General features: G+C 39.1%; 1 protein-coding gene across 1 annotated transcript; it reads left to right on the forward strand.

The window, feature by feature from the left end:
* The first annotated feature begins 468 nt into the window (after positions 1–468).
* On the forward strand, positions 469–27,664 carry nt5c2a (5'-nucleotidase, cytosolic IIa). Its single transcript, XM_054600843.1, has 18 exons — positions 469–553; positions 6,277–6,398; positions 10,628–10,701; positions 12,669–12,786; positions 12,897–12,992; positions 14,577–14,668; positions 15,813–15,870; positions 16,368–16,461; positions 16,553–16,606; positions 16,777–16,860; positions 17,061–17,102; positions 17,202–17,309; positions 17,678–17,744; positions 18,052–18,222; positions 18,691–18,742; positions 23,482–23,542; positions 24,995–25,171; positions 25,266–27,664. The coding sequence occupies exons 2-18, from the start codon at positions 6,298–6,300 to the stop codon at positions 25,494–25,496; spliced, it is 1,680 nt and encodes a 559-aa protein (XP_054456818.1). The 5' UTR covers positions 469–553; positions 6,277–6,297; the 3' UTR covers positions 25,497–27,664.

The following is a 27,664-nucleotide window of genomic DNA, read 5'->3' on the forward strand; positions in this document are numbered from 1 at the left end:
GAATCACTGAATAAGACCTGATCAATTAAAGACTGAAAGAAGTAAACAATTAAACAACATAGATAGACATTGTTATCAGAAAGAGGCAGGAGGTACTAAAGTGGTTGCTGTTGAACTGTACTGATAATATTAGGCCACTAAATTGTAATAACCTGCCCAGGGACTACAGACTAAATGGAGCTCTCTAGCTATCTCCGGCACATTTACATTGAGGTGGAAACTGAAATGTTGATTAATGTGGACTGTCCCTGCTAAATAAATGAAAAATATGGTCGCCTGTTTTGATTAAGTAACACACAGTTAGGCTTTTAGGGAACGAACTGGAACGTAATACATGGACCTTAAAACTATTTTGCCAAAAAGTGATGGAACATTGGCTTTTGAAGCATGCGTATTGTCTTGAAGCACAGGACTCATGAGAGAATAATTCTGCAACTCTACAGTTGGAGGCGGTAATGCCCCGCCCGGCCGCAAGTCACCATCTGAAGAAGAAGAAGAAGAAGAAGAAGATAAAAAAAATAGTAGAAGAAGAAGAACCAGGAGAAACGACACCGTGAGTACTGCCGTTGTTGTCATGCGCTTGTCAACAAGTAAAGAGTGTATTTTAGTCAAATGGAAAGCTGTCTACAGGCCGCACAGCTGCCTGATACGTGATGTTCCAAACGTTAGATAAAGTTACGCTCACTGACTTTAGCGGTTGTATTAGCCTGCTGGCTAAGCTAACATAGCGGTAACGGTCCCAGCTGTCTGAGCGCTGTCGCATCGTGAGAAGATGGACTCATAACAGAGCACAATCCGCCCCTCCGACCTGAGTTAACATCTGAAGTTACGCTCCGGTTACGGGACACCGAGCTAAGTTTAGCTTAACCTCTACGTCTCTGCTCTTGTTTAGGGGAATCCTTAACGTTATGCCAAACTCTGTGTACACATCTAGTTACCGTTTGATGAGGTTTATCGCCGTGCAGCGGATAACCGAACGTTACTTAGAATCTTTGGTAGGACCGTTAGGGTCCATCAGTATCGGTTTGATTAGTATGTATTCCAAGAAGTAACGGATTTATTTCATGGTTCGGACTGTTTTTAGCTAACATTCCAATAAAAATCCACTTACAATATTGATATAAATGATCGTTTAATGTTTTCATTTAATTTAATGGTGTTAAACTAATATAGTTCGAATGCATTAGGCAACCGAATTTAAAAATGTAGGGTTTTCTTAAATCAACTAGCTTAATTTACTGCGTTCAAAGCCACCCTCCACTTCGAAAAACACAGTCAAGTCAGCCCTCTCGTTGTTTTGCGGTCGCGTATAAACCAGGCATTACGGTTAGATCGTGTAAGAACTGACTTCAAAATAAGAGCAACGTTCCGGTTAACGGGACAGGACATGTCACATTCATTGAATGCGTCAGTCAATATGTCTGTCAATGATAAATGAATGAGTTTAAATATTAAAAACAAATAAATGAAACTACATGACTACAAACTAAAATATATTAATAAGGAGCAAATTTCCAATGACCAATATGACTTCTAAATAAAAGTATACTACATCAAATTCAGCAACTTCAAGTGACTAGTTTTAATTTGGATTGATAGCAGACCACCTCAGAAACTATCAGGAACGCCTGATATAGAATTTTAGAATAAAAGCCCTTTTAAATCACAATCATTAGCTAACTTCCATCAAATTTCAGATTTGATTTTAAAATAATTGGTTTAAAGTTACAAATTAATTTCACCTCAGATTGATAGCAGACAACCTCAGAGTGTCACTCAGAGAATATAGGGACATTCTGATGTTGAACTTCAAAATTAGAGCTCTTTAAAATTGTTATCATGAGCTAACTTCCCTCTTATTTCAGATTTGATTTAAAAGGAAAGGGTCAATAGTTACAAACTAATTTCAACGCAGAATGATAGCAGACAACCTCAAAGTGTCACTCAGAGAATATCAGCACATTCTGATGTAGGATTTTACAATTAAAGCCCTTTAAAATCTATTGCATAAACTAACCTCAAATCCCATTAATGAGGAAGTTTATCTCTTATTTCACATTAGATTTAAAAGGACTTTTGCACGTGAAGAATGGGCAAAGATTCTTAGAAGGTGTAAGAAGCTTGTCAGCACTTACTGAAAACGTTTGTTAGAAGTTATAAAAGCTAAAGGATGCGCCACAAAGTACTGAAGCTGGGGGTTGAATAATACTGCACATGCACATTAGGGTGGAGCTTATTTATGAACTCTTGAAATATGATCTTCTTACCCTCTCATTTTGTTCCTATATATAAAAAAATAAATCTGGCAAAATATGAGCACAATTGAACAATATTTAGAGGTAGCTCAATGACCGTGAAGTTTCTCATACCCAAAAGCTGCAGCCGCCTTTTTTAATTTTTTTTTTTTTTTTTTTTCTTGTTTCTTTACTCCACCACAGAGATGTTTGTCCAATCCTTGGAGAAGCTCTATCAGTGAGTATGGTTGTTCATAACTTGTTCTAAGTTGTTTATAATGTTTTGTGCATTAAAATAGGGTTCAAAGCATTTATGTTCAGTAGTGAAAAACGAACTAGCTATGCTAAATGCTAATCGGGAAGCTAACTGTTTAGCTATGATTATAAAGGCTAAGTTAGCACATTGTGAAGCCTAACTTATGTTAGATAGTGAATTATTTGGTGGGTTTGTTGCCATTGCTGCATTTAAATACCTAATTTACTCTACTTACCTGTAATTTAATACTACTGAAATATGTTGTATGGTTACCTTGGATACCTACCTTAACTACAAACCTGTAAACAGAGTTAGTACCTTTTGTTGATAACCTGTAAAGAAGAAAATATTAGAAAGAGAAATACAAACCATGTTGTTGTATATTTTATTTGACTGTAACATATTGTTTAGTTGCAGTTTTACAAAAAAACAAGATTTCAGTAGACATACTCAACCTTGAGTCAAGTCAACTAAGTCTTTCTGTTAGCTTTCTGTCTCACAATACAATACAAGTGACGTATCTGCCAGGACAGTATACAATTAATTTTTTAAGCGCTGCAAGGACCTGTATAGATGGGACAAAATAATAACTAAATTTTAACAGTATTAAAATTCATTATTCCAAGTGGTCTAACCAATGCCATTTATAAATATCTCTTTCAGATTCATTCATCATTGAAAATGTCAACTGTGGCAAAACCAACAAGATCTCAGACCGAACTGTATCTCCTTGGTGACTCTGTGACCGAGTTAAATGGCAGCAAGTTGCCGTCATTGCGTATGGCTCTGGGATTCTTCCTACATCACCATCTCGAACTAAAGGAGACTATAAGACAATCATCAGCTGTTACCATCATGGAAATAGCAAAGTTTTGGCGCAAAGCTAGAATCCCAATGAGAGATCATCAAAACTGCCAAACTAAGCTTGAGTTGACTTTTGAAGAGTGGCGACTTCTGAAAAAGAACAAAGCGCGAACGTCACCAACTCAACTCGCGAGAGAGTCAGCTTTTGTTTCCAGGCTCGAAGATCTTTTTGATGTCGCTCATGCTGATGCTCTGACCAAGACGTCAGTATTACAAGAAGACAAGGATTTCTTGTTAGCCCAGCGAGAGAAAGGAAGAAGGGGGTCGATGGCTGGATTAGATAAAAAGCTTGCTGCTAAAGAGAAAAAAAAGTTCGAAAGAGAGGAGCAAATGCTTGCCAGGCGTCATCAAATGGAACAAATAAAACAGTCAGCAGCATCTACCGCTGAGCTGAATTCATCTGATTCTGAAACCAGCTTAGCAGAATATGGTGAAGAGATGGACATCACAATGCATACACCAAAAAGAAAGAGGGGGCGAAAAACTGTCATTACTCCAGAACTCGCAGCTGCTCTAGATCGCACAAAAGTGTCAGACCGCAAGGCTGCTTTTATCATAGCACAAACTGCCAAAAGCTTGGGGCAGAACATTGATGAACTTGCTCTAAACAAAAAAAAAAAAGAAAAAAATGTATTAGTTTAAGCTCCACCCTAATGCACATGTGTTAAAAGAGTTACATTTTTCATTTGAACTTCAGTTAGGTCAACTTCTGTTGTCAAAATAACTCAAATATGTATCAATAAATATTTTTTTTTGTTTGAGATTTTTTGTCATTTATTGTCATTATCTTTCATCCACATCACTATAATGTATTTTGAGGTGAGGGGTTGAATATTTCTGATTGCAACTGTATATAATAGTTACCCAGACCACCTCAGGGTATCACTCAGAGAGAATCAGGATATTCTGATATAGAATTTAAAAATCAAAGCTCTTCAAACTCCAATCCGTGAGCCAATCCATCTCTAATTTCACTTTACAATTGAAAGGAAATGGTCTACAGTTACAAACTAATTTCACTTCAGAACAATTCGTGTGTAGCTCAGTCAATATCGGGTCTTTCTGATGTAGAATTTCAAAATGAAAGCCCTTTTTAAAATCCCAATCATGGAGCAAATTCTTTCTAATTTCAGATTCGAAAAAAAACCCACTGTCACAAACTAATTTCACCTGATAATGATAGCAGACCACCTCGTAAGGTACCTTCCAATATCGGGACATTCTGATATAGAATTTCAAAATTAAAGCCCTTTGAAATTCCATGTATGAGCTATCTTCCCTCTTAACTCAGATTAGAATTAAAAGGAAACGGCCTATTGTCACAAACTAATTACCAATACCAGACCATTTAGATGAGGGTTTTCAGTTTTATTGTAATGCAATTACAGATAACTTATTTTCATATCTGGCTTTGTGTTGTTTGTTATATTCTAACAATATTGTTTAGTATTACAAAGACACAGATAGGAGGTAGAGAATGTCGATGTGATGGTTTTCATATCGGAAACCGGAAACATTTGAGATGGAATTACATGTTTGTATTGCTTTCTTGCATTCTTTAAAGTTAGGGCTTTGTGTTTTGCAAAAACACTATATACTCACACTGAAGCAATTGTTGAGTGCATTTCTTATTTTTTATAAATGCCTCATTAATGGGATTTTAAGACTTAGTTCATGAATTATATTTTAAAGGGCTTTAATTTGAAATCCTACATCAGAATGTCTTGATTCTCTCTAAGTGACACTGGGGTTGTCTGCTCTAAATCCGAAGTGAAATTGGTCTGTACGGTACAGACCATTTCCTTTTAAATCAAATCTGATATTAGAGGGAAGTTAGCTCATGATGCGATTCAGAAGGGCTTTAATTTTAAAATCTTACATCAGAATGTCCTGATTCTCTCTAGAGTGAAGCTATGAAGTTGTCTACTATCAATCTAAAGTGAAATTGGTTCGTAACTATAGACCATTTCCTTTTAATTCTAATCTGAATTAGAGAAAAGTAAGCTTGTGATTGCGATTTTAAAAAGCTTTAATTTTGAAATTCAACATCAGAATATCCTGATTCTAACTGAGTGACACTCTGAGGTTGTCTGCTATCCATCTGAAGTGAAATTGGATTGTAACTATCGACCATTTAATTTGAATCTGAATTTAGAGGGAAATTAGCTCATAATTTAGATTTTAAAGGGCTCCTATTCTGAAATTCTACATAACAATGTCCTGATATTCTCTGAGGTGGTCTGCTATCATCCCTAGTGAAACTAGTTGCTCAGTGTAACCTTAAAGTTTCTGAATTTGAGGTAGTATACTTTTATTTTAAAGTCATAATATTGGTCGTTGGAAATTTGCTCTTTATTAATATATTTTAATTTTGTAATCATGTAGTTTCATTTATTTGTTTTTTATATTTAAATTAATTAATCTATCATTGACAGACTTATTGACTGACTGACTAAATGTGACATGTCCTATCATCTTCACCGGAACGTTGCTCTTATTTTGAAGTCAGTTCTTACACGCGCTTACCGTAATGCCTGGTTTATACGCAAACCGCAAAACAACGTGAGGGCTGACTTGACTGTTTTTCGAAGTGGAGGGTGGCTTGACCGCAGTCTTAATTTTAATTTGTGGTTAACTTTAGTTAGCGCTATTATAACTCAATGTATATTATTGGGTTAAAGGTAAAATAATGCTGATTGCATCTGTTCCTATAAATCACTCTCTTAGCATGACTGTGTTAATCTTCACAGTTTGTTTTTGTCAGTATATTCTGAGTAGACTGGGTAGAATGATCTATGAATCTATTTTAGGTGTCACTGTTTAACTAAATAAACTTACATAATCTTCCATTTTACTAGAGCCTCACAAGCTAAAAGACTGTGTGTGGTTCTGGGTTTGATAAGTAGCTTCATTTCTTCACAGAAACATTTCTAACGGTTAAAGATGACCACTTCGTGGAGTGACCGTCTGCAGAAATATGCAGACATACCAGCCAACATGGACGGCGTGGCCATGAAGAAGTATCGGCGTGAAGCTCACCACAGGTACGTTTTAGTTTAGACTGCAGAAAAAAGGTACTACTAAAGTCTTAAACCAGGACCAGGCATGTTCCTGACACACAGGTTATGGCTACACCAGTGTGATGGTCAACTTACCAGTTTACGGTGTGTATTTTGTTCAGCTTTTAGTAGCCTTTACAGAGCATTAGAAATGCTTCACATTAACGATGTGTGATTAAAGAACACATTCAGATACATTTAAGCAGTAGCTGGTGTAGCATAGATGTGCTGACGCTAGTAATGATGTGCAAACGTACTAGACTAATATTAGCTCCACAAGTTTTACATGGAAAGATAAAGTTTTAGAAACATAATGATTTAGAAGCGCATATCTCCATCCAATCTCTCCGTCTAACAAGTATCACTATTACACAACGTTTAACCATGACTAGCTCCAAATCCACTAAATCAGCCTGAACATCATGAAGAACATCTGAAACTATTGATGAGAGTCTATGAGCAGAAACAGACAGCTGTCAGACCCTGGTTAAAGCTGGTCAGTGCTACACTATGATAGGCTGGTGTGCATTTGCAGGCAGGACTTAGCGAAGGGTCAATAGTGAAGAAGGGGCTTGATAAGACAATACACAGCTCTCAGGGGTTTTTATCTTCAGGCAGTCACTACAGTCAGCTGTGTGCTAATACTGCAAAGGTTTTAACGTTTTGATTAAATCTAAATGTGCCTGTTTAGACTGTGTTGCATTGAGGCAAAGTTCTCTTACAGCTTCTTGTGTCTTGACAACATGTAACAGCTTCGGCCTCTTTGTCAAATAATGAAAGGGTTTTGTTAAAAAGGAAAAAAGAATATATACATTTGGTATTTTATGGCAATTTGGTGAAACTTTGGTATTGCATTGACTCTAGTTTTAAAACCTTTAGAATGATACCCAGCCCTGCATAATTGATGCTCCACTACTCACCAGCTACTTGTTTGCTTGGCTCTTTGCCATTTCTTGCTGGTTTGCCGCAAAGCAGAGTGGGGGGGGGGGGGGATCTTTGATTTTCTATATGTGTAAGATTTTAATATAATATCAATAGCAGGTACAGGAAGCAGATATTATGACTGATGTTGGGATATAACAGCGTACTGAGTTGCAATAGGGGCTGTTCACATGTCGCGTTTTTTGCGCCCTCAAATCCATTGTTGTTGATGTAGACGCGTGGAAGGCACGCTCAAAAGCAAGAGCAACGCGGTCACGGTGAGAAAGTGTTCCTGGCGACTATTTCAGAGATAAAAATAATTCAACTTTTGGAACGCTGCTTCGCCAACTGCATGTCCTGTGACGAGGAACAACCAATCAGATCTGGCAGATGTCTGTTCTTTCTCCCGTTAATAATAGTCTACGGTAAATCAATGGAGAAGTTCATCATTTTAGTTCAGGACTACCTGGAGCTTCAAATCAATGAAAGCTACTGTGAGGGATTTATGGTGCAGGAAATCCATTTATCTTTGTTAAGTCTAGCCAGTGAGGCTTACAGCTAAATAAATGCATCTCCATCATCATCATTGTCATCATAGTGCGTAGATTTTGGTTACTTAGACGCAACATATGAACGGCCCCATAGAATATAGACAATTCACTGACAAAAACAGTACACCAGAGCCATGTAGCATGAGATCAGTGGTAATACTACGTGTATTCTCTATTACAAAGCTTTCCAAGGGATCTGGCTCAAAACCATCCTGCAATGAGGTACGCCATCCTTTTGTGTCTTTAAAAACAGCGACTACTGACTAAATGACCCTTCTGTTTTGATGTCCATGATGTGAATTGATCCTTCATCCACTTCTCATGGAAGTCCTTCCATACTGACACTGATCGTGACTCGGTGTCTCCCTGTGGGGACAGCAGCTGGTGGTCATTGTGATTTCAGTGTTCGCTCCTTCTGTTGCTTTTCCCCTCGCTCCTGCATCTTTCCTTTTAATCCTCATCTGTTACTGTCAACCTGATGTCATCTCTCACACCATCTGAATGGAAACTTAAGGACAGTGTGCAGTCTGAATAGAGTCACATACATTTTGTATACTCTGTATATCTGTGTAAGCAGTCAGAAATGTTAGACGAGCAAGGAGTGTACTAGGATGGTTTTTGTGTTACTGTGGATGTGAGTTACTGCTGAGTAGCAATTGCACATAAGCTGTTATTTTAGCATGTGTGCAGGTATCCTAATATGCTTGCATCATTTTGTAATCTTACTTCTGTTTTTAGAGTGGAAGTCTGACTTTGCTTAGCCTCTCCAGCTTTGTCATATTTTACTTGCCAATAACAATGTTTTGAAGCTCTTAAAAAGTTATTAAGTTAAAATTTTATATTTGATCAGTTTATCAAACCCTAACTCTAACGTTTATTTGGAATTTATGGAGCTGTGAGAAGCCTCTAGCTGTGTGAGATCAGCCAGTTGGTATAAAAAGTACATGTCGACAGTGTTTTTGTAACTACTTGCCGCCAGAAGGAGTGGACACAGGTCCACACTGCATGGTTAACATGGGGTATTCAAAAGTAATGATAATTAATGAAATCAAGAACCACCAATTTACTGATAGCTAGCTACTAGCTAGTGTTGGGATCTGGTTGGAGCATGTTTGGTTATTAACAAGTATACAAAATAGTTATAATTATGAATAAATTATTATTATCAATAGGATTATTAATATGGATTAATAATAACAGGGCCCAACCTGGTATCAGAGACCAATAACCAAAAGCAGCTACAGTAGTAAACCTAAAAGCAACAAATAAACAAACTGTGTGTGTGTGTGTGTGTGTGTGTGTGTGTGTGTGTGTGTGTGTGTGTGTGTGTGTGTGTGTGTGTGTGTGTGTGTGTGTGTGTGTGTGTGTGTGTGTGTGTGTGTGTGTGTCAAATAGGAATCCTAACTGCCACATTAAAGTACAGTGACTGTAACTTTACCACGAAAAAGCCAGACTGGTGAATTATGGTTAAGCAGCCGTGACACTGGTGTTTTACTACTAAAATAAGGTTTACAGTTTACTTAACCCGCGGTGGGATGATCTAAACACAAACAAAGCCCGGCGGTGTAGGACTACACTATTACAAACAGCAGCAAGCACAACATTTATGTTACACGGCAACGGACGGGATGTTACGGCCCGTAATGTACACAGTGACAACAGTAAAAATAATCTTAAAAACAAACAGTTGGGGCGTAGAAGATATCCTTCTCACTTTAAGGATCCAAGTGTGTTCTGAAACACAAGAACGGTCTGTTGCTCGTCCAGCGAGGTGGGGACTGTTACCTAGGTTATCTTCGGGCACCAATGTTTTATGTCCTGTTGCAAAATGACTTGCAGTGGAACGGTAGCAGTGAGAAGGTGTGCACACCGTGCACATGTCAGGTCTAACCGGTCTGCTTCGGTACTTTTGTAGTTCCTCATAGCAGAGCCATCAAGCCACCAAGAGACACTACAAAGTCAATATAAATGTCCTCATATGTGATTTCAAGACATGTTCATATGTAGCCCTTCCAGTCACTGATGGTTAGCTGTAACTAATACAGTGGCAGCTGAGTGTATATTTCTATTTTTAAGTGATCATGTTTGATTTTTATAACGTGTAAAGCATTTTGGTAGCAACGTTTGAGAAAGATTGTAGCGCTTGTCTAGAAGAACTGACACATAGCAATGAATACAGGGCTGCCCATACAGTCTGCACATCAGGGATGATATAAGGGGGCCTGTGTGTGTAGCAGGCAATGAGTTGATGTTGAGTTCAGATATGGACCATCATGGATTTTGTTCGTTGTCATTTCCTGGGCTCTTAAGAATGACGACAATTTAGACTTTTAGGAAAAGTGTTTTAAATATAATCTGTCAACAGAAATAACACGAGCTCCCCATCTGAAGGGGAACATAAGGCTATCGGCAGGGCTCAGAGGTTTTTATTTCAAATGCATTGGCCACTATAAATAACCAGTAGGATTGCATGTCTGTTGTGGTTGTTTTTTTTTTTTTAAGTGACTCATGGTAGTTCACTATGTCTGCCATCACAATCTGACCTTAAGAAAGTGTTGCTCAATCATTGCTGCTCTTTAGTGTTTCTTTTCCCACTGTAACTTTAAAATGTTCCACCGGACTGATTAGTCACCGATTCATTATGAATAAGATTTCCTGTAGGAAGCCGTGGCAGTGCCGCATTTAATTTGACCTTCCAGCTGGCATGCACAGACTGACCATTGATTGTTCTCCCCTTTCCAGAGTGTTTGTCAACCGAAGCTTGGCCATGGAGAAGATCAAGTGTTTTGGTTTTGATATGGATTACACTCTGGCAGGTAAGTGCAGTCTGGGTTTTGTGTTCATGTCATTTATATTACGCTGTGTCTTTGTGTCCTGAGCTTCATGTCAGACACACAGTATCATAACAAAGACCAAAAAGGTTATTTGTGGTAGCAGATCGGCTCGGCAGACAAATTATTGTTGGCGAGTGTTTTTATCGCGGTACGCGTTGTCCTTGTCGGACAAGTATGAAGGCAAGCATCTCCCCACCGGGGCTCATGGTGAAAAAACAAATAGATGGTAGCCCAAATAGATGATAGAAAGTAAAGGGGCGATGGATAATACAGCTGTGGTTAGAGTGGCACTATTTTGTCAAAATATAGTAATAGAAAAATAAAATAAAATGTCTGGAGCACTTTTTCAATGAAACCCTGGGAAGAAGCTCTCCCCATCGCACTAGTTAAGAGTCAGTACAATGCAAAACATTCTCTGAGCAGTGTGGTGTAGACCTGGATAAATGCATAGTTATGTGTTGATATAACCAAGCTTCTCAAAATGAGCATTTGTAAAGTTCCCAACACCAAACGGTTTGTCATCTGTTAGTTTTACCATCCATTTGGTGTAGTGAAGTTTTCCAGCAGCCCCTCACAACACTGTGGGAAGCACTAAGGTCTCCTTGCAGCAGGGGTCTTAAACCACCAGTCCCTCAGGCCAGATCCAGCCCTTTAGACATTTCCATAAGGCCTACCAATTGTTATGAATTTATTGTTACGTTGTGTTTTTTCTTTTGGAAATTCATGTACAGCTACAGTGAATCATTGACAAAGAGAAAACAGAACAAGAAGATGTTCATAAAAGTATCCAATACATATAAAAGAAGCCAACCCAATAAGCATAGAATATACAATAAAAATATGGCAGCACATTTTCACAGCATAAAACAGAAATATTACTAACTTACTTGCATTATATTACATTTTACAATTCCCTCTTTATTAGGAATAAAAATTTGAAGAAGTTCATATAAATTCCCTTCATTAGGTTGAAATGTTAGTCTTAATGATCAGAGAGGGAATTTCTGTCAACTACTCATAAAAATCAGCTTTGTCTGACTCTGTCCGGATGGCATAGATCACTCCATGAAGCGCAATTAGAAAGTATTTTTTTCTGCACAATTGCAAGTCTGCAGGATAGACGTGTACATATAGTGGGTCCTCGAGGACACAGCCCCCACAGTCTCACTGCAGCACCACTGTAACCCAAGCTGCTCCTGTCTGACCGTGTGTGAGGATATATTCCTGGCCTGGAGGCCTTCAAGACATGTAACTCCACATATGTTTTTTTTTTTTTGTTTCCTGTTCTTGTGGACAGCTTCAACACATCTGTTACATGAGAGTCAGCTGCATTTATGAGCTAAGAAATGAAGAGCAAGTAATTTCTCCACAATCTCCACAATGTATTTGAATGCATCATCAGGCTTTAAAGAGTCTGCAGTAGTTGCGTTAAACATACTCGTTCTCTGTCATTTTGACAGTCAGGGTTGGAAAAATTCCGTCATAATTTATTAATTATTAACTGTCACTTTAGTATTTTTATTATAATTAGACAGAGGCTAAAGATGTTTTTAAAGGCGGAGTCCTCTCCTCATGGTCCGCTAGCTGTCCGTTCAGCATGAGTCATGGTAAGAGGTCCTGTGTTCATGCCCAGTTTTAGTTTTGAATTTTGGAAATGATTACATCTGTCTTGTAATATGATTGGAGTTTTCGACTAACACACAGGCGTACACAGTACGCGTCGTGTTTTTTCTGATCATTATTAAACAGAACAAGCTTATAGATTATAGACGGTCACTTTTCATGTCAATGAAGGGAAATATTCAGTTAATGCGTCCTCGGGTTGGAACTGCAGTTCCAAACTGACCTGAAAGTTACACGATGCACATAAACTAACCCTCTGTGTAACGTTATTGTACGATCAGTGTTTTTGGTGCACTGCCTTCATCTCTCCCTCTCTGTCTGTCCAGTGTATAAATCTCCTGAGTACGAGTCGCTGGGCTTCGACTTGACGGTGGAGCGCCTGGTGTCCATTGGATATCCTCAAGAGCTGCACAACTTTGTCTACGACCCCTCCTTCCCCACCAGGCTGGTTCACATAGCCCTGCTAATCTGTTTGAATACCCGAGCAATGAACAAAGCCTCACTCTCATGTGTGCTCTCTGTCTCTGACACCCGCCTGTCTCCATTCTCCTCAGAGGCCTGGTGTTCGACGCAATGTATGGAAACCTGCTCAAAGTGGATTCATACGGGAACATCCTGGTGTGTGTGCACGGATTCAACTTCGTGAGGGGGTGAGGTCCAACACATCTTGGCTGTCCACATAGTCCACCTACTGGTGGCGTTAGAAGACGAGTCAGACAATCGTTATCGTCAATGGGATTCATTCTCTGAGCACCGTGAATGACTTTACAAGATTTCATGGTATCCACCCAACAGTGGTTGAGGTATTCATTCTTAGCCACCAGCATGGCAAAACATCCCATGAATTGACTAAAGGGTAGGTCTAAAGGTGTTGGTTCCTGCCTTGCCATAGTTCTCTACCCTTAGGCCTACATATGAGTGTGGCTTTGTTGATTTGTCTAGACATCTGGCTCATAAGCAGCCATTAAGACATCAAGGTCACACACAGTGTCCGCAGAGTATTTGATAGACTTCATTAAACTTACTGAATACGTTTTTAAAGTTGGTAAATTCAATGTTCAGAGCATTAATATAACAGCAAAAAACTATTGAGACACGTAATCCTTCCCCATGGGACCTTATTTAGGAAAAAAATATTTGTGCAGCAGTCAACGGACAAAGAAGAATAATTTTTTTATACTGTTTGAATAGTGCCATGATTTACAAATATGATGTTTGTCAATTTAAAAGATAATTTTTCATGTTAAGAAGTCGCAGTTTGTCATAGATTTGTGCTATTGTAGTATAATTTAGTTCAGTGAGACATCCCTCGTCTCGCGCTATGTGCGTCACCAGCACGGCCGTTACCTTGGCTTGCTAGCTAGCTGGCTAACTTAGCTATGTTCCACACACAAATATAACGTGTTTTGTTCAGGGACTCTTTTTACCGGCCGGGACGTTAAAGAACGAGCTAAACCCGTTGTTGGTATGAGCACATCCTGGTATGCAACACAAAGGCGTCGTAGCTTCAGGGAGAGACGTCACTTATGAGACTTGGGGGTGTAGTCTTTCTATTTACATATTTTCACAGTTTGACATCAACATTTTAATTTTAAAGTGAATAATTATCTTTTAAATTTACTGACACCACATGTCACAATTCAAACGGAATCAAAAAGTTATTTGTTTCTCACCATTGACTACCGTGCATATTTTTTTCAGAATCATATCCCATGGTGGTCTGGGACATCTCTCTATTTTTTTATGTACTACCGTTTACCTGAGCAGAGTATGAAGACGTTCTCCCTCTCTCTCTCTCTCTGTGTGTGTGTGTGTGTGTGTGTGTGTGTGTGTGTGTGTGTGTGTGTGTGTGTGTGTGTGTGTGTGTGTGTGTGTGTGTGTGTGTGTGTGTGTGTGTGTGTGTGTGTGTGTGTGTGTGTGTTGTAATGAGAGCTTCTCTGTGCTTTGTTTACACTGCTCAGCTGGGCTGCACATGACTTTTAGTGCATGCATAAATTCAGCAGCTTTTAACCACTGTTTGCTCTGTAGAGCAGTGACTTCTTGAGCAGATCCATGTGTTGTGTTGTTGTTGGTATCATGTTCTACAGAACAAGCACAAGGGTGGAAAGTTAAGTCATGTCTGACCACTGCAGATGAAGCTAAATGCAATGTAATTTGAATAATGAGCTGGTCTAACTCATGTTTCCTGGTTCGTTACCCTCCTGTGTGTTTGTATCTTTGCTCACTCTGCATAGACCCGACATCAGAGAGATGTACCCCAACAAGTTCATTCAGCGTGGAGACACAGAGCGCTTCTACATCCTCAACACACTGTTCAACCTGCCCGGTAAGAAAATACTTCAACACATCAGCCTGGTGGCAGCCCTTATTGTGCTCTGCTCCACTACATCATGTTTTCATACATTAATAAAACACTCTACAACTAAAAGTTTAGTCTATGAGAGAATAGATCCGAAATCAACAAGTTATTTTCTGCAGTGGTAGTGCAACCTACGTTGGTGTCGTTGGTATTGACTGATGATGTCCGTACTCTGTAGTTTGATTGGTCCCTTCGGCTTCATCAGGTAAAGTTCAGCAATATAACGTTTATGCTGCGTTTATGTGAATATGTAGTAATTGTATTACCAAGTTTCTGAATTGTTAGTACTATTAATGTCTATATCCACTGCCATACTTGGCGTACTACGCTAAGATCGAGACACATCACTTTACTGCTCTGAAATCAAACACTTTGTGGACAGTTATTATGTTCACCACGTTACGTTGTGAGGTAAACTGAGGAAATGTTATTGAACCCCAAATCATTTAGTGAACATAGTCAAGTAAACATTCACAATGTACCTATAAATCAGGTTTCTTCATATATATATCCTGGTGTCCACATTGACAGCCCGCTCACATGGCATCTTCATGTTGAAAACCTGTGTTCTAGGCTACAACAGAGGATTTATTTAATAGAGTAAAAGTAGTTAATAGTAAACTCATGATTCAGTTTTATCAAATGATTTTAAAGAGTATTATTGGATATAGCATACAAGTATGGTATGGTAAGGTGTCAGTACAGTTCAAGTCTAAGCTTGCTTACTCAGACGGCCATGAAGATGAAGAGATTCTCACATTCAGGCTCCTACTGTGTGTCCAAAAGGTGGCGCCTGTTTGCTTCCACAGCGACAACGTAGGAAAGAGCACAACTTTCTCTATATTATGACCTGAATTCATGAATGATGAGTTGGAAAGACAGCAAGTTAAAAAGATTTGTGGAAGGAGCGGAGGTGCATAAACGGAAGGAGATTATAAAAATGAATACGTGTAGAAGAACATAGGTACACCAATGAAAGAAAAATAAAAGTGCTTAAACTGGACTTCACTGGCAGGACTCTGAATGGAGTTGAATTTTCATATTGAAAACGTGTTCATATTCAATCCTACAATCAGACTCAATGATTGTAGTCTCATTTGTTCTTCCTCAGAAACCTACCTGTTTGCTTGCCTGGTGGATTTCTTCAGTAACTGCTCCAGATACTCAAGGTACTGCATAAACACGGCTACACACAGAATGCAGTCTGACTGTCAGAAGTGAACTCAGTTGAAAACATTGTGTGACATTCTGATTAAGAACCTGTTTTATGACAATCATGTTCAGAGTTGCATTGGATTGGATTTCCAGTATCCCATGATGGTGTCAATGCTCGAACACAGTTCTGGAAGAAACACAGATTGCTTTGCCGTGGTTGTCTTTTGTGACCTTTTGTTGTGTGAGTCCAGACCTAATGAGACCTGCGTGATTGAATAGCGGATGGATATTAGAAGCGGCTTTAAAATGGTGGATGAACACATTGAATTTCCTATGAATCTTTCACAATAAATGCTTTTATTTATTCAAAATAAGGAAATGTTGTGCTCATACGGCAGGTCTCAAAAGTTGCGTTGAAAAGACAAGCGTAACCACAGCCCTTATCATTTTTGACTCTCAGAATTCCATGTTAGAAGGATCTAATGGTGAAACAATTTAACTGTCTCTGTAGTTGTGAGACCGGCTTCAAAGACGGCGACCTTTTCATGTCCTATAAGAGCATGTTCCAGGATGTCAGAGACGGCGTGGACTGGGTTCATTTCAAGGTACAATCATTTACTTTTCCACATGAAACCTGTCTCCTGCAGTCAGATCCAGTCGCAGCCGTCAGTCCACTGTTGTCATTTCTTTTCACAGGGGTCCTTAAAAGAAAAAACTGTTGAAAACCTGGAGAAGTATGTGGTAAAGGATGTAAGTAAACCAGCATTAGAAGGTCTGCTTACACATACACACCCACTATATACCAGCTTGGTCTTTATAGCCAACAAGTAATATAATACTCTGTAGTGGTAAAACAATGTATTTTAGCTTGTTCAGTTTTTATTGCGTTGTTGATGTTGGTTCTGTTTTTCCTCCACCAGCCAAAGCTTCCTCTCCTCCTCAGTCGCATGAACGAAGTAGCCAAAGTGTTTCTGGCCACCAACAGTGATTACAAATACACAGAGGTGAGTCTACAGTAAGATATATTATGAAGGCTGCCTTACACTGTCATAATGTACCCATTCATTTTTACACTTGCATGAATGGTTATGAAGTACTAATGGCAGGGGATGTTAATGATGGAATAGAGTATCTCTTTTTCTGTGTTGTTCTGGGCTAGAATGTTAAAAAAATAAAATGAAAACCTCTCCTGTTTTTTTCCCAGAAAATCATGACATACCTGTTTGACTTTCCTCACGGCCCGAAGGTAACACTTGTAACATTTGAATTGTCAGCAATCTTAATAGATGGTCTTAATAGTCGACCGCCTTGCTTAGAACTTCTGGGTTGTGTTTATTTATTGCAGCCGGGTATGCCCCACCGGCCCTGGAAGTCCTACTTTGACCTGATCTTGGTGGACGCTCGAAAGCCGGTGTTCTTTGGAGAGGGAACAGTGCTGCGGCAAGTGGACACTGTGAGTGTGTACTACAGAAGCCTGCATGGACAAAATACCATACTATTACTAAAATATAATAAGTCATTTAGAAAGAGTTGGGCCAACCACATTTATAATTTGTGTGACTCAGTCTTGGGCCGTGGTTACACTTTTTAATGTGACCTTTGTGATCGCATGCGTCAGATTGAAACTCAGCTGTGTCGGCATATGTGTGTGTCCAAATTGGCACCCGAGTGCGACCTGCCTGATAAAATGATCGGATATATTTTGTGTGCAAAGCAGCGGCGTCAAGATCTGATCTCGAAGTGTACGGACTTGACAGTTAATGTGTCCGTGGCACAAAGATCAGATGAGAAAGCGTAACCACAGCCCTGGTTTTCTTTCAGATCACAGGTCGGTTGAAGATTGGCACGTACACCGGACCTCTGCAGCATGGTATCGTCTACTCTGGAGGTAAATAAGGAACCTTCTCAACACAGGTTTTTTTTCCTCCCTTTGTTTCTTTACGATTTTAAATATTCACACAAACACCCATCTTAGTGTGACTTAATGTGTCTTGAGGGGATATCTGCTCTTGAATCTGATAATTTCTCACTTCACAGTAGCAGATTGTCATTTATACAGGTTCATTGCAGTACATTGCAGTACATTTTTGATTGAACTCCAAACATCTTATCAGATGAGAATGAATCAATGATCAATTGTTAATCAATGTATCTGTATATCTTTTATGGTTAAAATCATTTTTGTTTAATCCCAGGTTCTTCAGACATGGTGTGTGACTTGCTGGGAGCCAAAGGGAAGGACATCATCTACATCGGAGACCACATTTTTGGTGACATCCTCAAATCCAAGAAGCGTCAGGGCTGGAGGACGTTCCTGGTGATACCGGAGCTGGCCCAGGAGTTGCACGTGTGGACCGACAAGAGCTGTGAGACTAGACCCATACTCACTCATGCATACAGACACATATGGTTTTCTAACTGCTGTTTTTAGTAACATTTAAATCTTTGATTTGTAGCAGCAACAAACCTTGAGAGCTGTTATGATTGGGCTTTATTTGAAATCCAGTTAATCAACTTTTAGTAGTAGCATTAACAGCATCAGCGGTAGTTCACTGTTACTTAATCATCAATGTACAAAATGGATTTCATTAGGGTGTTAGTAAAAATACACAAACATCACTATGTATGACAGTAGATGTATTTTCATGAGGTTTATTATTTCACAAGGTGTAACCTCTGTGACCATAGAATATTTCACTGCAGCTCAGATTAGATCTCAGCACACAAATGATAGTCTGTTAAAAAGTTAAAGAAAAGGGTTGTCATACTTTGGGACTGTCTGGTTATTCAAGATTGAAGCCAATATAAATGTACTAATGCAATATGTTTTTCAGCCATATTTGAGGAACTTCAGTCTCTGGAGTGCTTCCTTGCAGAGCTTTACAAGTGAGTTCCTCTTTGTTTCGTCAGCTGCTCGGTGTGTCTTGCAATTATTCTCACACTTTTTTCCCATTCTGCTGGGGAAACAACTGATACATATATGTACATAAAGTATTTATAGAAATTGGTTCCTGTAAATACTCATTGGGGTCAACACTGAATCTGTTGTGCTTTGCATTTTTATTCGGTTAATAAGTCAACCAGTGTGGTAGGATTACCAGTGTTTTTTTCCAGTGGTTATTTATTGCGTCCAAGCTGTTATAGAGAGATGTGGGTTGAAATAATGTATGGCTGGTTTTATTCACATACATGTTTATGGCATACCTGTTTTTGATTGTCTGTTCGGTGCACAAAGGGAATTCATCTTCATTGATTTCTGCTTTGTCAATGTTCTTGTTACAAACTGTCATGTTTTATGCAGATTTAAATTCACCTACTGATTAGAGAGTATTTCATTGCTTTATTTATGCTTTTTGGCATTATTGCATCATTTCTTGCTTCAGGTATGAAGTATTTGCCCCTACTGACACAATGACCATATAACCAGCAGAATAACTTTGCAAAACACAGATGTGGTTGGGAAACATTGTAATTAATACTTTCACAAAGATTAACAACTACTCTCTGTGCACTGCCTCATTTGAATGACGCTCTCACCCATGCACCAATTCTTTCATCTACACCAGTCTAAAGCTAAGTTTATACTCGGCATAGTGAAGCCGCAGGAGGCAGGCACACCACAAAATGGATCCGCAAGAGGCACTTGGTTGTGCAACTCTGAACTTTAGTAACTTACTGCGCGGCGCATGATCACAAATGGTACACTGATAAAAGCACCATTTCATTTATAACACTATTACGTCTAGGGATCATACAGAGAAGGACAATTCACTTGTAAATATTTAAGAAACCGGAGGTCATAAACATCCTCATTTGAGTAAATATTTTGCAGCCAAATCAAATAGTTTACATGATATTCAACCTTTGTTTCTTTATAGGATATGTAATACTTGACCTGTCTCCTTACAGGGCTTGTACAAAGACAAGTATAGGTTACAGATAATAATTAAAGCTGCAAGCAGCGATGGTCGGGCCCTCGCACTCTGCGCACGACAGCGTTACCGGCGGGACGCGGGCCGACGCGCCCGCGAATGTCTGCTACCGTTGCAACGCAACCACGAGTTATAGGTTTTTTCCCCAGCCTGGGCTGTGTGATGCTGGAAATCACGGATTGCAAATATTCATACACTTCCTGTATTCACTATGTGGTGCTAGATAACCCACACAAAGAAGCATAATACTGTTCTATATCAAGTGTAGAACATCATGTTAATGTCATGTATATCAGATGCTGTTGGTCACATAATGCTGTTTTCCTTTCGGCAGAAGGTGGCGCTTTGACAGTAAGTGAAAATAGGCTTGTTGACATCCTCAGACTATACCTTATATCAAGCATGTAAAGTTTGGGGCAGATTCAAGCAAGTCCTGTGGAGTTACATCAGCTAATTTAATGGAGAATCACCTAAATGGCCGCCCCGCCACAGCTACGCCATTCCATTAAAAAATAAAGATTTTGCTAACTTTTAATCACTAAGGTCTTTAGATTGTACTGGTCAAATTTGAAGTGGATCGGATGAATTCCCTTGGAGGAGTTTGTTAAAGTATAGCGCCTGTAAATGGCCAAAAAAATCAAATGGCTGACTTCCGATTGGGTTTGGATCATGGTCCCACTAGACTTTTTCCACGTGAGATACATGTGCTTAACAAATTTCATGCATCTAGGTCAGACCTGGGCATTGCACGGCCCGCGGGATGATTCTGACCGGCCCGCGAAAGATTACATGATAATTAGAAAATAAAACATATTTTCTAATTATCTTATGGGTGGACTAAAACCGCATTGCTTTTATTTTGAAGCCCATTTATTCTCACAGTGCACGCAATCGTGCACGTCAACTGTGCACGTGAAATGCGTGTGATTGACAACCTGTCTACCTTCCTTGTCACCCCCTGAAAAATGCGAAAATGTCGGCTCATGCCAAAAAGAGTAAAGTGGTGCCGAAAGCAGAACTTTCAAACAAATATGGACTATGTTCTGAAAACATTAAATGTTTAATATAGGCATGTAAAGTCAAAGAGGCTACAAAACTGGGACACTTTTCTTTACACAGTTACACAGTTCAGTGACATGTCTTGTTTATTTTGGCTACAAAGATGATGTGATGTCTTTAGAAAGCTAAGAAAATCCTTGTTTCAATAGTATATGAAACTCAAAATGCCCTTTGTTATTAATGTGACTGAAAATGAGTCAAATGTTTCACATTTTGTTTATCATTTTGGAAATTCTATTTGAATAAATGATATTTTTGAAAGCTAACCTCACCTTTTAATTGCCAAATAATAACATACACTCTTACCAGCGGTCAAAACAATGCCATTTACTGCTTTTTATATAGAAATAAAATGTATATTATGCATAATTGAGTTCGGCATTTTGGCCCGGCCCTCCAAAATATTTTCAGTTGCTCATTTGGCCCCCTGGGAAAAATAATTGCCCACCCCTGATCTAGGTCAAACGTAGCGCTGGGGCAACTTATTTAAAACATTTGTAGGGGCCGCTACCGAGGCAATTTCAAACGGCAAAGCACGAATCTGATACGAAATATTTATTTACATCACCTTTTACATGTGTGAGAAGATCCAAGAGTTTTTGAGTATCCTAAGCCACAGAAAATGCATAAAGGTCTTAAGGCTTTCCTTACCAGATTTGAAGTCGAGTTGGTTCACTGGCTAAGAGTATAAAGTATAAAGCTTGTCATTTCCTTTTGCCAGTAGGTGGCGCTATGACTTTGTGAACATTTTTGCATGGGAATGTGTTCAGACCTGAACCAGCATCATGCATTAGAGATTTGGGCCAGATTGGACAATGTACCTTGGAGTTACAACAACTTCCTTTTTCATGGCGACCGGCACAAATCGCCATAAAATTGTCGCCACGTCAAGGTCCTTGGATCAAAACTCACCATTTTGATAACTTTTGATCATAAAGGTCTCAAGATCATCCTGACCAAATTTGAAGTCGATTGCATAAATTCTGTAGGAGGAAGTCGTTAAAGTACAACACCCTAAAAACAACGCGAAATGCAGAAAATTTACCATTTACTGTATTGCCCCCTAGTGGTAGAATGGAATGGAAATTTAAGAGTATGTAACAGGATGCTGTGTGGACATACGCTGCAAATTCCGTGGTTATAGGTCAAATGGTATTTACGTTATGTGTATTGATGTAGGAAGCCACGCCCCTATTAAGTTCATTGGTCCATATATTCTAAATGTAACGAGATATGAACAAGCTTTTGATAGATTTTGATGAAATTGATCAGATGAGGATCCATATAAAATTTGGTGGAAATCGGACTGAGTTTGCAAAAACGTTTTTTCCAAAAAATCAAAATGGCAGAAATTTTGGTTTGTGGCGCTCATTGAGTTGCATGTGTGTGTAAAAAAAAAAAAAAAAAAAAAAAAAAAAAAAAGTCGATTGGACATTCGGGCCTAGGGGGCTTGCTTTTCAAACTTCTAAGGGGCGCCAGCGAGCAATCTTTTCATGCCTGAGCCTGGGACCCATAAAATATCAAAATTTTCACCAGTCCTGATATGCATGGCAAATTTGGTGAAACTTTGAGCATGATAAAGCCCTCAAAAAGGCAATTAACTTGGCTAGGGCCTTCGCAGCCTGACGATGTCGTTGCTCGGGCATATCTCCGGCATGTCTACTGGTTGTCTTTTTGATTCTTCACATTTCTTTTTGTTTGCACGGGCTCTGGCGTTTTGACATTTGAAATAGAACTAAATTCACAGTTTTATTCACTTCTTTAAAACTTGCTGTGGTCCTTTGTCCAGTACGTCATATTCATCATATACAACATCACAGTTGATAGCGTTTAATCAACAAAGCAGTTGTTCATCAGTCATTCCTCGTACATTCGCTTACAACATCTTCATTAATTCATCTATGAATTAGCTTAAGGGGCCATCAGCAGGGAACAAGAATTATAACATTGTACATAACCAACACCCTACCATCAATTCTTAAATGGTATTTGAATATGGCTTTGCTATAGGATTGAAGTGTGTGACGGGGACGGTTATTTCAATGATGGATGGCACAATAAATAACTGTCTTCTTTTGGAAGAGGTCATATGATTTGGCCATAACCTGTTGTTCTAGTGAAATGACTGTGATAGTCACAACATTTGGTAGTTTGACTTTAAAAAACTCAGGTTTAGTGGAATAAATGTTACTGCTAAAGAACTGCGCTTAAGGCCATCAAATTTGACATTATCTGTTGTCTAGGTTTATCGGCCAAATGCATGACCATTTATGACTAGATCCTAGAATAATGGATTTGGTTTAGTACCAAATTATTTTGTTTTATCCAATCAAAGACCGTTACTCTGAAGATTACACAATTTGTCGTCTCCGCTAGCGTTTGCTGCAAAATACATTGTTGAATCATCGGCGTACGTCTGTGTAAACCGATAACAAGTCATTTGTAAAGATGTATTACAGCAGTGGACATGCTGCCGTTGTAATACACCCTTTGGGTTCTGCATGAAAGAAAATTCTTCATAAATGAGATGGAACTCGATCTATATCCAAAGCATTTCAGTTAATAATTAACAGACGATGAACATCAAATTAATGTTAATCTGCCAGTGACAGTCCACTTGTGTCTTGTCCTCAGGCATCTGGACAGCAGTAGCAATGAGAGGCCGGACATCAGCTCACTGCAGAGACGGATTAAGGTACAACGTTCTCCTTAACAATCATTTATTCTTCCTGTGTGTCACTTAAAAAGAGCTCCACTAAAGTAGAGCCCATTAGAAGTGTTATCTGGTGTGATCCAAGCAAAGTCCAGAAGTCACAAAGAGGCTAATCTTAGAGGAAGCTGAAATGCTGTTCCACAGGCCCTCTGTGAGGAGGTGATAGATGTGTGTGTAGAGTGGGTTTGGATAGATAAGACCAGAGGTTACAGTGATGATGAATGGAGGTGAGTTGCCTGTAGTATCTATAAGAAGAGTGAAACAGGAATGGGAAGTGTACATATATCAGGTAACGAAAAGCAGGTGTATAATCACAGTGAAAAGAAGATAGTTACCTGTCATCTCACTTGTCCTCCCACTAAAAAGAGACGCATGTCTTTTGCTGCATTTCCACGACATGCTACAGTGGCTCCAGCAAAAACATTCTATTTGACACAATTTAAGCTATATTTATTTTCTAAATGCAATAGTTTTATTACAACGAATTGATCGGTTTGTCATGCACACCGACCTGAAAGCCTCGTACCAAATGTTTCGATACAAATACATGCTTTGTTACACCCTTAGTAATAAATCAAGAGAGAAGTAGTATCATTTTCTCATAGACTTCTATACAGTCTGATTTTATTTTAGACAGACAACCACTCACGCTCACATTCACACCTACGGACAATTTAGAGAGCTGCATGTCCCCCTGCTGGTCAGTAGAGACGATGCAAGTTTCAAGACACTTCTGCGCCGCCATGTGTATATACAGTACCAGTCAAAAGTTTGGACACACCTTCTCATTCAATGGTTTTTCTTTATTTTTATTTTTATTTTTTTCTACATTGTAGATTAATATTGAAGACATCCAAACTATGAAGGAACACATATGGAATTATGTGGTAAACAAACAAATGCTCAACAAACCAGAATATGTTTAATATTTTAGATTCTTCAAAGTAGTTGAATGAGAAGGTGTGTCCAAACTTTTGACTGGTACTGTATACATATATGTGTACACATGTATACACATATGTGTTTTTATTTGTATATATTTTGTTTATATATGTATGTTTTATGTGCTGGAGAAGGAGAATAAAGCAGATAACAGTCAGCTGAATTTAAAAGAACGGCACACCTTTGGACTAAATGATTTATTAACCAACACAGCAGACAGTGCACAGTCAAACAGAAACCAGTAAATATACTCAGCCTAACTGTAGCGGTTGAAGTAAGTGACCACAGTTCAATACAACTGTCTTCATCACTGCAAGAGCAACGGTATGCCCATGCACAACACTCAAAGAGGTTCCACTCCCGTTAAAAAGAATAGATTTTCCCCCCTGTACAGAATTTTTTTGTCTGCTGCCATAAAGACAAATCACGGCTGCCAAAATCCTCAGGATTGAGGAGAAAATATCAGGCTCAAGTCTGCTTGTCCTTTTCCAGAAAGTGACACACGACATGGACATGTGCTACGGCATGATGGGAAGTCTGTTCCGCAGTGGATCCCGACAGACGCTGTTTGCCTCCCAGGTGATGCGCTATGCTGACCTGTACGCCGCCTCCTTCATCAACCTGCTGTACTACCCCTTCAGCTATTTGTTCAGAGCGGCACATGTGCAGGTGAGCTTCACTCTAAAGTTCCCTTTTGAGCCAACGTTTGTGTCACTGCACTTAATGAGATTTTATTGATGGTTTTATATTCAAAAATTCTCAGATGCCCCACGAGTCAACGGTGGAACACGCCCACGTCAGTGTCATCGACATCGAGTCGCCGCTGGCCACGCGGAACCGCCACGACCTCGACCTCAAGGAGATGGAGTGCAAACGGCACCAACTGACCCGGTCCGTCAGCGAGATCCAGCCCCCCCACTTCTTCCCCCAGGCTCCACAGGAGATCACCCACTGCCACGATGAGGACGACGACGAAGAGGAGGAAGAGGAGTAAGAGGAGGAGGAGCAGGAGGAGGAGGCTTACTGTCGCATCCAGTATATCCTGTTTTTTTGTGTTTTAAGCTGATCTTTTTACTTTGTTTCAAAACTTCAGTCCGTTAGTCACATCCGCCTGCTGATTGGTTGATTCCTTTTACAGATAGAAGAATCATTTAGCTTAGCCTATCAGGAACAATGTACCCTAAAACTCTGTCAAACCGTTGAGACGGCCACTTCTGTCCAGACTTTGCATTTTTTGGGACCATATTGTTTTATGTCCCGTCAGTTTTTTAGAATGACAAGAATACTGGCCTAATGTAGAGATGCGATGACGTGTTGAGATATTACAGAACAGCTAGAAGAAGAAACGTTTATGTTAAAACATCCAGGATAAATGTCTGGTGTTCTGAGATGCTTTTTTTCTTCACTGGCTGTAGCCTCGACAGAGCTGACCAGATGTCTGGATCATCATCAACCTCTGTGTTAAAAAAAACAACAACTTTCATCTCTTCTTTGGGGGTATTTAATAGGAATTTGGGGAAATGTATGAACTAAACAACAGCACATCTAAGGGCGGATTTTTACTTGAAGAAAACTTGACTGCACTTAAGTTAGCGGCTGAAAGTAGATTCAATCATAAAACGGTTCTATTTTCTGTCAATACGAGGGCTTGTAATGACCTGCTGTGGTGAGGGGAAGGACAGGACACTGCTAGTAACTCCTGAGCTTAGAGGAACTTCTCCTACTTATTTACCCAGTAAGTCCCCTCTCTGTGTTGTGAAATTGGCGTCTCACCCTGAAGTCCTTACTGTAAAATATTCTCGTCTGCATTACGCGTTTTAAAAAAGGTAATGTAGATAATACACCCTGCCTTATTCATCTCGCTTTGAATTGATACTGTGAGTGTGTATGATAATTATTGCTTTCATCAGAAGAATGACAGGTGAAAGGTATGGAAGGCCATTTCTGACAGATTCAAATACTTCAGTAGGTTTAAATGAAACTATGTTTTGGTTTTTTTTAGGTGCATAATACGAGATTGTCGGTAATGCACGCTCACATGCACCAACATGCACTAACATGCACTAAAAGAGTTACAACAAATACACAGAGGTAGAGAGACCTCAATCTCTGTTCAGGTATTAAATAGTTGTTTGTATTAATATTATATGAATACTCTGAATGTTGTGTACTGCTTCTTTTAAGTGAAAGTCAAATTTATGAGATAACAAATTGTAACTACAAGATAAGTCCAAATTACTTTAATTATGCTAATTACTGTCATAATTTTTACGCAATATTTCATTATTTTGAATTACCATGAGTGTTTGTATTTTGTCCCTGGGTGCTTGCCGTCCTGACTGTCATGGTCTTCCATAGAGAGGTGAACCTGCTACTGATCACTGTTCACACGCTGTTACTGAATGTGAGAGGTGAAGACTGAGCCGTCACTGAGGGCCAACAGTCTCCACACAGATACTGTAATATTTTATTAATAATGTTTTTTGCGGTTGTTGTTTTTTTTCCTGGGGTATTATCATGTCTTATGTCCCTGTTTTAATTTTAAGGACATGTTTTACATAAAAAAATTCAGATCTGCTGGAGTGATCACAAAGTATTGATCCCTTGAAAATGTGTCTGATTGACAGAAGGCTGATTTGTTCACTGAATGTTTGATTCTGCTGTTTGTGTGTTTGTTGAAGAGGCCTCACCTGTTTTAAGAGGGAGACATATTTTGAATTGTTTAAATTGTCCTGCTGACGGTTATTTGTTTTTACCTTATTTTAGCTCTGGAGCACCTTTTGTTGCTTATCTGATCATTATGGGATGTTGGGAGGTACAATAGACTGCGTTACTCTGCTGCTGTCGAAACACAAACATTTCAGAGCAAGAATCACCAACAGTTTCAGTTCTAACGTTTTATATTTAATATCACAAACTGTTAAGCATGCCTGTGTTCGCTCCCAGCTTTTGAAGGCCAACCTAAACTTCAGACATGCTCAAGTGTAAAGTGAACCAAAAAAAAACATTTTTACCAGCAATAGGTAATGCATGTGTTGAAGTTGCATTTCTTTTCAGTTTTATTTTAAATGTTGGCTAAGTATTGAAGACTGTTGAGAGCAGCAATGCTGCGGTTGAGACGGTTTGAGTCACAAATGATGTTTGTAATAAATTTTCTGATCG

The sequence above is a fragment of the Anoplopoma fimbria genome, chromosome 6 (assembly GCF_027596085.1).
Source record: "Anoplopoma fimbria isolate UVic2021 breed Golden Eagle Sablefish chromosome 6, Afim_UVic_2022, whole genome shotgun sequence".
Taxonomy (NCBI): Eukaryota; Metazoa; Chordata; class Actinopteri; order Perciformes; family Anoplopomatidae; genus Anoplopoma; species Anoplopoma fimbria.